Raw genomic sequence first — 13,345 nt, 5'->3', positions numbered from 1 at the left:
GTATATTCGCCAAAATGGTACCAATAAAAACTACAGCTTGTCTCGCAAATAATAAGCCCTCATAGAGCTCCGTACATAGAAAAATAAAAAAGTTACAGGACTTTGAATGCAGCGATTTAGAAAAAAAAAGATTTCCAAAAATGGGTTTTTATTGCAAAAAAGTGGAGTAACCTCACAGTGAGGTGAGATTAGTGAGATCTCCACCTATCAGCGCGTTATTCCACGATTTAAATGCAATAAAAATGAAACCTCCTGATAAAAGTTTTAAAAACTTTTTTTTTTCGTTTTTATTTCATTTGATGCCACTCAGAAATCGTTTGACGTTTTCCAATACATTCTATAGGCCATGAAATGGTATTACTGACGAGTACAATATTACTGTAAAAACAATAAATATAAAGAAAAGCTTTTATTTGTTTGTTTTTTTTCTTTATTTAAGAAAAGCGAGGGCAGATAAAATGAAAACGAAAAAGAGGTTCATTTAGTTCTTTCAGGAGGTTAAACCTCCTCGGCCAAACCACGTGACACTCGTCCCTCTCCTTCCACCTCGTAGGCATATTAGCTTTTTCCTTATTCAGCAATTCCAGCAATCTGATTGGTTGTTCGGTGACTGAGCCAAACCCAAACAACCAATCAGGTTGCTGGAACTGCTGACTAGGGCAGAAGTCTTGTGGAAAAAGTTAACATAAGCCCGCAACGCTGAGACAGAATGATCACGTGACCGTTCGCTGGCGCGTGACTTCTACGTCATGCCTAAAGCACCGCCTCGCCCGGTTCCGTCACGTGACCTCCTGTAGTTTCCGCTCTTCTTCTCAGCTAGTTCCGGTGGTCGGTGGACGGAGTTCGTGATAACGTAGGTAGAGAGTGATGTGTGTACTGCCATATTATACAGCCCTTCACTCTTCGGGGGATACGGCATTATATACCGTGTTTACCTCCGGAGTAACCCTTTAGTGACCGAGCTCATCATTGCAATCCCATTTATTTGGTGACAATCCTAGTAATTTCTACGTTGTTGGTGTCACATTTTGCGCACACTGCGAAGGTTCTGCGACGGTGACGTATAATCCGCCGTAATCCGTATCTCCTGCGATTATATCACCAGCGCTGTACAGTAGATATACGGCTCGGCCTGTGTGTGCGATGCTGGCCACACGAACGGCTCTGTGTGTTATGGTGAGGCCTTGGCGGCGACACATATTGCGCAGTCAGTGATCGCAGAATATCCGGGATACTGCAGAGCCGAACTGGCAGCGATTGCGGGAAGCGACAACCCTGATGGATCTTTTACGATTCTCAAGTCGCGGCAGTTTGTGCGTCGCAGCGTGATTACCCGCGCTTTCCTTTGGTTCCAGTTTTTCTGTTAATTTTTTTGGGCTGCGCCATGAGTTTCCGTGCGGCATCATAAACCCATCCGTTCTGTGCGATTATGCGACACGCAGAATTCACGCGTCGGGAAAAAACTATTATTTTTAATGGGTTAATTTTACGTTTTCACAAACGCGAAATGTAAAAATCTGCAGCGCGTCCTATTTTTTTGGGTGAGAATCGCCCATTTTGTGCTATCGGTTTATGAAAATAAGGACCTTGCGCTCGTATGCCGTGCGGTTTGCCAGCGAGTGCGACGCGGTTTTGGTCGTTTTTTCCGTTTCACTATTGGAATGAAATGCAAATCTCTTTTTTTTTCCCCCCTGTGCGTGAAAAATGCAAATACTGCGGTACAAATCGCGTGCGTTTTAACGCGGAATTGCATCACAGAGGCGTGAAAGTCACAAACAAGTGCGACGCAGGTCTGAACCGTTCCTTTAACCCTTCGGGGCTGTCCAAGGTAGCTGTGGTTTTTTTTTGTTTGTTTTTTTTTTTAAATCCAGTTTCCCCCAAACATAATAAATTACGCGGTCTCCCCTCCTCTTGGGACTCCACGCAAATGTTTTTTGCGTGCGCTGGTGAACAAACCCCATTGATTTCAGGGGGTCGGGTCACGTGCGTATTGTCAGTGTGCGTTTTTGGCCGCACAAAAAATATAGAACGTATTTGTTCCATCGTTCTGCGCATTTGCGCACCAACGGGCATCATAGAAGTCAACGGGGGATGAACTGATGCCCACGGAAAACGCAAGGAGATGCATAATTCTGCTGAAAAAAAGAACACCTCTGGAACGAATTGGCCATTTCAATCCGTGCGTCCGCTCTGCAGGCGACAAAGAACAGTAAAATACGCCGATACCCGTGCAAAAAAAAAACTTGTTGCAAAAAAGCGCTTATGCTCGTGTGAAGCCGGCCTAGCGCGTTCAGGCGTATGCTCACTGTGTATCAAGTTCGCCATTTTTGTGCGCATAATACGCCGTCCTAATAAAAAAAAAATTGCGGCGTCTCCTATCTTGGCGCACATTACTCGTGCCAAGATAGTGTATGGTGATTGGCGGCTTGCAGCAACTACGCATGTCACTGTGTACGTGCTCGCGCGCATCTGATTACGGTCATGTGAGCCGGCTTACAGGCTGCAGCCATCTGTACGGGACGTCACAGGCTGCTGCAGCCAATCAGAGGTCAAGCGCTGCGATCTGTGATTCATAAACTGCCCTTGTAAGCCGTAAATGGACCCGTTGCGGCGCCGGCCGTGCGGGGGGGGGGGGGGGGGGGCGGGATATAGGATCAAGCCATTGCTTTCAGCGGGCTCCTTCACATGCGCGTATTTTGTGCGCACGTTTTTGGTCGTGCAAAAAAAGATAGAGCATTTTCTATTTTTCTGCGCATTTGCGAACGAGAGGTCAACGGGGAGTGCGCCAATGTGCGAACAATTGCGTAATTCTGCAGGGGAAAAAAAACACCCCTGGCACTAATTGGTCATTCGAATCTGCGTTTGTTTGCCACGCGAAAAAGTACAGCAAAATAATCCGATACGCGCCCAAAAAAGCCTCGTTCATAGCGTAAACGGGTTGCGCTAAAGCATGCGCAGCTGCACTTACGTCTGTGTGAACCGGGTCTAGGCTGACAAGTGCCTCCTAGTGTACAACTGCATGCGCCAGATCTAATGCTCTAACCTAATTCATGAGACTAGAGGTGATTTGTGTGTGCCCCCCCCCCCCCCCTCCAGTGCCAGCGTGGATGCCCGCGCTCTCATGACTCGGGCACTTTGCAGCTAATAGTAATAATGGATTTAGATATATGCCAGACCTTTGTATTTGAGGCAAAAAAACTAAATCTGAGCATCTGGCCGCTTGTCTTGTCTCTATGGTAATTTATCCCGGATTGGCAGACCCTAAGCCCTGGAGAGCAGCGCCCACATGTGCCCACCTTCTGCTGTCCTCTCATAATGATCTGCTGGTGACTCCAGGCTGCACACTGATCGGCCCTCTTCTCTATTCTAGTGACATAATGACCACCCTGGATGATAAGTTGCTGGGGGAGAAGTGTCAGTACTACTACAGCAGCAGCAGCGACGACGAGGACAGCGACCAGGAGCGGCGAATACGACAAAGCAATGCCGGAGAGTCCGACGGAGGGAAGGAAGGAAGTGCAACCAATACAGGTGACTACATGATTTAGCCAGTTACTGACTAGAGATGAGCGAGCATACTCACTAAGGACAATTACTCGAGCGAGCATTGTCCTTAGCGAGTACCTGCCCACTCGGAAGAAAAGGTTCGGCTGCCGGCGCGGGTGACAGGTGAGTTGCGGCAGTGAGCGGGGAGAGGGAGAGAGAGATCTCCCCTCCGTTCCTCCCTGCAGCTCCCCGCCCGCCGCCGGCAGCCGAATCTTTTCTTCCGAGCGGGCAGGTACTCGCTAAGGGCAATGCTCGCTCATCTCTATTACTGACTTGTTTCCTACATTGTTCAATATTATCATGCCATCGTTTTACATTCTGACTATCAAGAACTTTCTTGGGGGTTTGGGGCGGGGAATGCTGTGAACAAATATAACTAACATGGCCAAAATGACTAATTGCCCATAACCCACCTCACTAAAAACAGGATAGAAAGTGATCAAAAAGTCTTATGAATCACCGGAAAGTGTTAATAGTTTATTGTTGGCAAGTAACACAATACAAAGGGACTGAACCAAAGAGTAAATCAAATCAATATTCGGTGTGACCACCCTTTGCCTTCAAAATAGCATCAATTCTTCTTGCACACAGTTTTTGAAGCAACTCGGCAGGGAGGTTGTTCCAAACATCTTGGGGAACTAAGCACAGATCTTCTGTGGATGTTGGCTTGCTCAAATCCTTCATGTAATCCCAGACAGACTCTATGATGTCTTGAGCACCTGTCCCCATTTTTCTGCTCCTCCGTTCCTGTTTTCATGCGCAGTTGAGTTGCTTGACTCGGTTTCTGCATGGCTTTTTGGCTGAAATTCGTCCATGAAGACCACTTCTTCCTAGACCTCTCTGAACGGTAGATGAGTGTACCTGGCCCTGCTAGTTTTTGCCAGTTTTGAGCTGATGGCACTGCTGGATATTTTCCAGTTTCTATGGAAGCAAGCAAGATGTGTCTTTCATCTGCTTTGGAAAGTTTCCTCGGCCGGCCAGTGGATCTACGGTTTTCAGCGTTGCCCGTTTCTTTGTGCTTCTTTAAAAGAGCCTGAACAGCCCATCTTAAAACCTCAGTCTGCTTTGAAATCTTTGCCAAGGAAAGACCTTACTGATGCAGTATAACTATCTTATGTTTTGTTGCTGTGCTCAGTCTTGCCATGATGTGTGACCAGTGACATGAAACTGTCTTCCACAACCTCCCCACACCAGGCTATAGTCCTACATATTTTCCTGACTTTCTGTAAATATTGATTTGATTTAGATTTTAGGGAAGGGACTTATTCCACAGCACTTTCAGTTAATGTATTTATTACCCCCTAGCAAGCTGGGTACTCATTTTACCGACCTCAGAAGGATGGAAGAAGTCAACCTTGAGCCGGCTACCTGGACCCGCAACCTTCAGGTCGTGAGTGAGAGCTTAGGACTGCATTGTGCTGCCTTAACACTCTGCGCCACACAAGGCCCCCTAAAATAAACTACCGTATATACCGGCGTATAAGGCGACGGGGCGTATAAGACGACCCCCCAACTTTCACCTTATACGCCGGTAATACAGTGGAGAAAAAAAAAATCATGTCGCTCGCTCCTCGTCCCCGGCGCAGCATTGCTTTCTGAATGCGGGACTTTAAATCTCCGCCTCCAGAAAGCTAATACACACGCCGTCAGCCAGTTACAGCCATTCAATGACAGCATTGAATGGCTGTGATTGGCTAAAACACACGTGCGCCTTCAGCCAATCACAGCCATTCAATGCTGTCATTGAATGGCTGTAACTGGCTGACGGCGTGTGTATTAGCTTTCTGGAGGCGGGGATTTCAAGCCCCGCATTCAGAAAGCAATGCTGCGCCGGGGACGAGGAGCGAGCGACATCCTGCCGGAGCGCGACAGACCGCCGGGGGAGGTGAGTAATAATTTTTTTTTTTTACACTTTTTTTTTTTGTATTACCGGCGCATAAGACGACCCCCGACTTCAGAGCAGATTTTTCGGGGTTCAAAAGTCGTCTTATACGCCGGTATATACGGTATTAACACGTCTATTCCTGAAAGCATATTTTCCGCACCTGCCTAAAACGTTTGTACAGTAATGTAACTTTGGTATCGACTCAATGGAACTGATCCACAGAATTAATTTAACGTATTTATATTTGCCAAACTGTAAACAAATTGTTAAAAATGCGGAAATTGCAGATTTTGTTCATCTTGTCTTTAGAAAGAAAGGGAATAAAAATCAATCAACAAGTTAAATGTTCCCCAAAATGGGACGATTGAAGACTAGAGCTCATCCCGCAAAAAAACCAAGCCATCATAAGGCCGTTTGTCCACGGCCGCGACGGAATATCGCTAGCGATAGAAAAATCGATTTTAATTTTTACTTTTTTTTTTTCCGGAATCGCCCATTAGTTCCTATAGGAGGGAATACAAATCACAACACACTCTTATGTCAATATGCGTTTCATGCGAGTGCAATGTGATTAAAAAAAAAAATAATTACTATTAAAACGATGTGTGATGATTCACACGTGGGCAGTGATGCATTGTGGTTTTCCCGCAAAACACGTCACAATCGCAGGAAAAATCGCCAAGTTACAAGTGTGATATCGGTCCAAGTTTCTTAGACTAATTACACTCACCTGTATAAATATGGCCTAAACTTGATATCTCCGTAATCATGAGAATGTTATCACATTATGTATTCTGCAAACTGAACACCGTAAAAATAAAATACCAATGGCAGAATTTTTTTTCCGGTTCCCCTCTTCCCCCTCACCCCACCAAAAAATTATGTAATAAAAGTTATACAATAAATTAAATATACCCCCAAATGAGGCCATCAAGAAATGGAACTTGTCCTGCAAAAAACAAGCACTGGTTAACAAAAAACTTTTAAGTTCTAAAAAAAAAAAAAGTTATGTTTCTAGAAACATGACGATGAAAAAAACTGAAAAATGTGATTGGTCATTAACCCCTTCCCGCTCCAGGGCATAAGTTTACGTCCTGGCAGCGGGGTACTTCCCACAACACGGCTTGAACTTATGTCCTGGGGATAGCGTGAGATCATTTATGATCCCGCAGCGGGGGCCTGCTGTCAGTCATAGCCGGCATCCCGCTGCAACAGTGGGGGTGCATCGGAGATGCGCCCCCCGCTGTTAACCCCTTTCCTGCCGCGATCTATGTAGAACGCGGCATGGGAGGGTTTCACAGAGAGATCGCACTCCCTCTGTGGTACTGGCGTCCTGTATTGCCATAGCCTGTGATCGCTGTATAAGTGATAAGGCATGGCAGGGCAGTAGCCCTGCGATGCCTTATCACAGCGATCATCAGTGCTCTACTGTAAGTGCCCCAGAGGGACACAAATTGTGTGTAAAAAAAAAAAATAAATAAATAAAATTAAAAAAAAATAAAAATAAAAATATAAAAAAAGGGAAAAAAACTTTTTTTTATGCTTTTTCTCATATTAGCATAAAAAGAGGTAAAAAAAAAAATTAAAACCCCACAATACTGTACAATACTTTGCACATGCTTTTGACTGTACGCGGAAAAAGTGTTAAAAAACCGCGGCAAAATGCTAATTTTTAGCATTTTGCCTCCCTAAAAACGCAATAACAGTGATCAAAAAATCCGTATGTACCCCAAAATGGTACCAATAAAAACTACAGCTTGTCGTGCAAAAAATAAGCCCTCACAGAGCTCCGTACATCAAAAAATAAAAAGTTACAGGACTTTGAATGCAGCGATTTAGAAAAAAAATTTTCCAAAAAAGGGTTTTTATTGCAAAAAAGTGGAAAAACATAAAAAACAAAAAGTAAGAATTTTGGTATCGTTGTAACCGTACCGACCCGCAGAAAAAATGGATTGTGTCATTTATGCTGCATGATTAACCCCAAAAAATCTATGGCAGAATTGATGCGTTTTCTCTCCCTACGATCGTAAAAAAAATAATAACAGTTTTACAATATAGTCTATGTACCCAAAAGTGGCACCGATAAAAACGACAGCTCCCCACGCAAAAAACAAGCCCTTATACGGCCGCGTCGACGGAAAAATAAAAAAGTTACGGCTTTTGAAAAATGGAGAAGAAAATCCGCCAAAAATCGTTGCGTCCTTAAGCCCAAAATAGGCCGTGTCCTTAAAGGGGTTGTCCTGCGAAAGCAAGTGGGGGTATACACTTCTGTATGGCCATATTAATGCACTTTGTAATATACATCGTGCATTAAATATGGGCCATACAGAAGTTATTCACTTACCCCCTCCGGTGTTGGCGTCCCTGTCTCCATGGCGCCGACCGAAGCCTTCTTCTCCCTGCATTAGACGCGCTTGCGCAGTCTGCCCTCTTCTGTCCAGCTCCGGCGTGCTCCTGTGCAGCGCGAGCACGCCGGAGCGGCCCCTTCAGCGCAAGCGCGTCTAATCCAGGCAGAAGGCGGCTTTGGTCGGCGCCATGGAGACGGGGACGCCAACACCAGAGGGGGTAAGTGTATAACTTCTGTATGGCCAATATTTAATGCACGATGTATATTACAAAGTGCATTAATATGGCCATACAGAAGTGCTTAACCCCACTTGCTTTCGCAGGACAACCCCTTTAAGGGGTTAAGGCCTAAAATGGGTCGGTCATTAAATGGTTAATCTTTTTCCACAAACCGTGTAGAATGCTATAAGATGGCATATTCCTATGTAGTATTACTGAACGCCTTCACTGCTCTGCATGCTGATGCTTCTGTGGTCTCTGGATGTGAATGATGACGTGGCATGGCGACACATGAGCACTACGGCCGCTCACTCATTGGGTAGGTGTAGCGTCAACACCAATGAGGTCACCCCTGTGGCTAATGACTTGGCCGCAGCGATCACCTTGTGACAACACATCATCGGAGGCCGGGCCACTGGTCTGCAAATGTAGCCGAAATACTCTCTTCTGTCACCAGCCTTAGGGCTCATGTCCACGGGCAATTCATCACCACGTGCCATGCAGTGAATGGAGTCTATGAAAGTAAATGCACTTCCAGAGAACCATTCCCATGTGCATATAGATATGCACGAAAATTAGATCTCGGCGTACCACGCAGTGTGAGCCCCATACTTTTGTATGGGCAGCACTATCCATATGCAACCCCTATGAAACAGAGTAGGGAATTAAAAAAAAAATAAAAAAACAGTCACACTGTGCACGACCACGTGTGTGAGATACGAGGGCATGCGCAGTACACTCCCTGCCATCCGTGGTGTCTGCCGGCATCACAAGCACCGGTGAACAGGAGCCCTTGGGGTATCTGTTGCGGAGCGTCCGTAGCAGATCCACAAAGCAAAAACGACATAATTTGGTGTGAAATTCACGCCGTCCTTTGAAGAGGTGGACTCCGCGCCAAAAATCTGCTGCGGATTTAAATTCTGCATAAAATGTCCATTTCAGCAGCCGTTTTTTTTTTTTTCTACAGCACGAGAATTATATTTTTAAAATCTCATTTACTTTTCTGTTACTGTAAATGCCGCGGATTTTTATAATTTATGGCTTTTTAAGATTGGAAAAGTTTCACTTCTTCATTGAGAAACAAGCATCCATGTAATCCCGATGATTTATCAGTAATCGGGGGGTGATAGGTAGAGATGAGCGAGTATACTCGCTAAGGCACATTACTCGAGCGAGTAGTGTCTTAGCCAAGTATCTCCCCGCTCGTCTCTAAAGATTCGGGGGTTGGCGGGGGAGAGCGGGGAGGAACGGAGGGGAGATCTCTCTCTCCCTCTCCCCCCTTCCCCGCTCCCTGCCGCAACTCACCTGTCACCCTCGCCGGCCCCCGAATCTTTAGAGACGAGCGGGGAGATACTCGGCTAAGGCACTACTCGCTCGAGTAATGTGCCTTAGCGAGTATACTCACTCACCTCTAATGATAGGGCATCTCACATGCAGCGGCGCTACCCACGGGGGGCTAGCTGGAACTGCGAGTTGCACAGCTTCATGGCCGGCACTCTGCTCCAAAGTAGGGAAGTATGCTGCAGGCCTAGTAGTAACATGAAACAGGTCAAGGACAGCCAACGCCGGCTCCTGTCTGCTATCGTCTGGCATCCTATAAATCACATCCAAAGCAGCACTGCTACGATTTCATCACAATGTGTCAAAATTTTGTGTTCCTTTCTCACAAAACTCCATTGTGATTTTATTTTTTTTAAAGGTCCAAAAGGCGTTATTAATGACTGGAGGCGTTACAAGCAGCTGGAGACTGAGCAAAGTGAGGAGCAGAAGAAGGAGCTGGAGCAGCTCGTGAAGAGGTTGTCGATGACGTGTAAATCTCACAATGAGGAGGAGAGGGATAAACAGAAGCAGAAAGAAATGGAAGAAAAGCTCCAAGGGAAGGTAACACCAGGGCTTGTGTTTTGCTTTAGTTACGGGACCTCCAAACAAGTGAGTATGAGCTACTGTCGGCCTGTGTGCACACGGTCCCCAACATGGCTCTGAGTGGGAATGTGCTTACTAGTTACTAGTCATTCCTTGTAAGCTCGCAGAAATGGAAACGACTACCAAGTAACTTCTCCCTCAGTGTAAACAGGAGTCGTTCAATCTTTGAGTGACTGCCTGTTTGTAGAGAATGGAGGCGGGTGGCAGGAAGAGATGTCTGGCGCTCTCCACCTCCATTCTCTGTGGGAAAGCACACAAGCAATAGTCGTCCGAACGACTATCAACTTTTCCCATACATATTTGATCCAGAAGATGGAAAACCAGAACCATTGGCCTAATTAAAATTAACTTGGAGCGGGATGGTGGTTTGGGAAATGATGATTCTTAATACCATAAGTCGTTCTAAATAAAAAATAAATCTTGCTATTTGTATAGCGCCTATTTATTCCACAGCGCTTTGAGGTAATTTTATTTATTAAATATGATGATGGGGTGCATCAGAAGAGGTCAAGGGGCACATGATGAGAACATTGTTCTTCCTCTTTACAATTCACTGGTCAGATCACACATAGTATAGAAGAGAGAAGGTTTCTACACAGTCATAGAAGAGGGTTCTTTACTGTAAGAGCAGTGAGACTATGGAACTCTCTGCCTGAGGACGTGGTGATGGCGAATTTGGTAAAAGATTACAAGAGGGGCCTGTAGGCCTTTCTTCAGTGTAATAATATGACATGTTATAGCCTCTGATTAGTTCAGAAGGGTCGGTTATCCGGGGATTATTCTAATTGCCAGACTTGGAGTCAGGAAGGCTTTTTTTTACCATTAAATGAGGATAATTGGCTTCTACCTCATTGTTTTTGTTTTTTTTGTCTTCCTTTCGATCAACATAGGGGGATAACTTGCTGAACTAGATGGACATAGGTCTTCATTTAGCCTAACACAGTGTTACTTTAACCCTTTGCTGTCCAATTTTGGATTCAGGGTTTCCTAGTGGTCTTTCGCTTTCTGCCTTTTTACAATGGCGCCATCTGCTGGCTAGAGCCACGACTGCAGTATGTGACATGCCGGAGAGGTCCCCAACACCAGAGCGGCCAGTAATATACAGTAAGAATACCCTGCCGGACGTCTTCCGATATCAGAGCTGTACAATTAGAATGTTGGAAGATGTCAGACAGTGGATTGGAAAGGGTTAAAGGGCTACACCGGTGACTTTTGTTTTTCATTCATTATGGAACAAGCCCCCCAATATAAATAAGTGAGCTAGTATTATCTTGGTTATTACTCCTTTCTATCTGAAACTCCTGGCCTCTCTCTCCTCAAATGGTCATGGGATCTCAATTCTGACCAGCTGAGATTTACTTGAGTTTGTGTTCAGTCTCTGGTCTGTTTCTCAGTTTGTGCGATGCTATTATACGGACCTACCTCAGAAACTGCTTAGAGAGGGGGCGGGCAGACACTTCTGTCACAGTTACAAATAATCAAATAGTTCCTATCTCACAGTTCTAATAGAGGAGATCACAGCTCATCCTCCTGACTGTATACTTATGGGTCTGTATCTTGTTTAGAAGAATATAGACAGTAATAATAATTAAGCTGTCCACCCAGCAGGCAGAAATGGTACAACTTCTAGCTAATGCTGTGGATCATGGATTAATATGAAAGTAAAACCAAAAATCTCAGCATCACAATGGTGCCTAATCGGCATCAGACAGGAGGCTGACCTGCATGGAAGTGGCTGTAATACACAGAGGAGACATCCAGAGCGTGACATGCAATTAAGTGATGGGGGCAGGAATGGAAAAATGTGTTTTTGATGGAGTAGTCCTTTATTTTTGCCTGTGGTGGCGCTGCAGGGGAATTGAACACTTGCTACCAAGTTCACCACAGATTGCAACTGATCGATGTATCACAGTTCATGTATTGGTCCTACAAGAATCTTACGGTTTCTGATGTTCTTTGTGTTTAAGATGACGATGCAAGAATACAACCAGCTGAACAGAGACGACGATGAAGACTTCTTAGAGCAATACAGAAAACAAAGAATTGAGGAGATGAAGAAGCAGCTCTGCAACTCTCAGGTGTACAAGCAAGTGTTTGACATCAGCAGCGGGCAGGAGTTCCTGGATACTGTAGATAAAGAACACAAGAGCATCCTGGTCATCATACTCATCTACGAGGACGAGATTCCGGGGGCAGAAGCCGCCACTGGCAGCATCATGTGCCTGGCATCCGAATACCCCGGGGTGAAGTTTTGCAGAGTAAAGAGTTCCCTTCTAAGAACCAGCAGTAAGTTCACAGAGAACGCCCTGCCGGCGCTGCTGGTCTACAAGTCGGGAGAGCTAATCGGCAACTTCGTTCGAATAACTGATCAACTTGGGGAAGATTTCTTCGCCGTCGACCTGGAAGCGTTTTTGCGCGAGTGCAGTTTGTTACCGGAAAAGGATCTTCTGCGCACTTCTATCTGTAATCCATCCATTCATTGCTATAGCGACGACAGCGACCTGGACATAGACTGAATGCTGCATACCAGCAAATACCTGCCCTCCCCTGACGGGTTGTATATAGATACAGCTTTGTTTATATGTTAATTTATAATAGTTTATACGATAAAAACAGCCAAAAATTGGTGTATTCTGTTTTAGCATAATCTTTCCGTTTATTTCTAGGTCAAATACATTATCCCAATTTCATCTGCTTGTCGTTTTCAGAATTTTGGCTAAATAAACTCAAGAAAAGTGGAAAATGTGCTGCAGGTTAAGGGGACATTCCAGGACAAATCGCCCAACTGGTAACGCCTGACCATTTTTGTTTATTTTACGAAACTTTGTGCATTTTTTCCATTACTAAAATATATATATATAAAAATCTCAATTTACCTTGGGTCACGAAATACAAGGTGGGGGGGCATTTTCTGAAGGCCGCGGAGAACCATAACTTTTAATAGGCATTTTTCTTAACACTTTAATAATTCCACTACAAGTTAACGCTTTCCAATCCAATTTCCCTGCCACCCGCACACTTCCCAGCTCTTTTTGGGTGGAAAAGTCAGTTGTGGATTCCTTAGAATTACTCTACACAAACGCATAAAAATAAACATGATGATGAGTTTTTATTAGCAATTTTTTTTTGAAAATTGGATGTGAGTTATGAGTGTTTCACATCAGGAAGATTATTTGTAATAATCCTGTAAATATAACTAAATTAATACAAAATACATTTATTTTATAAAACGATTAATGTCCAATTTATCTAATGTTATTTCTCTAATTCAGTGCCATATAAAAGCATCCTATAACTGCTTACAACGTGTATAGCGCATGTTTCTAACACTATGCAGAATAGAGCTCCGACATTGGAGCTCTGTTCTGCACAGTGTAATATACATATGCAGAACAGCCTCCAACATCAGAGCTCTGTCCTGCAGTG

General features: G+C 44.7%; 1 protein-coding gene across 2 annotated transcripts; it reads left to right on the top strand.

Moving 5' to 3' along the window:
* The first annotated feature begins 760 nt into the window (after positions 1-760).
* PDCL (phosducin like) lies at positions 761-12,609 on the top strand. 2 transcript variants are annotated; one of them, XM_066580829.1, is made up of 4 exons: positions 761-853; positions 3,371-3,531; positions 9,696-9,877; positions 11,887-12,609. In XM_066580829.1, the coding sequence occupies exons 2-4, from the start codon at positions 3,378-3,380 to the stop codon at positions 12,433-12,435; spliced, it is 885 nt and encodes a 294-aa protein (XP_066436926.1). In that variant the 5' UTR covers positions 761-853; positions 3,371-3,377; the 3' UTR covers positions 12,436-12,609. The 2 variants fall into 2 exon arrangements, with proteins under 2 accessions (XP_066436926.1, XP_066436928.1); XM_066580831.1 differs by having other exon boundaries at positions 795-857.
* The last annotated feature ends 736 nt before the right edge of the window (positions 12,610-13,345 follow it).

This window comes from Eleutherodactylus coqui, chromosome 10 (assembly GCF_035609145.1).
Source record: "Eleutherodactylus coqui strain aEleCoq1 chromosome 10, aEleCoq1.hap1, whole genome shotgun sequence".
Classification (NCBI taxonomy): Eukaryota; Metazoa; Chordata; class Amphibia; order Anura; family Eleutherodactylidae; genus Eleutherodactylus; species Eleutherodactylus coqui.
This window is presented reverse-complemented; position numbering and strand designations above follow the sequence as displayed.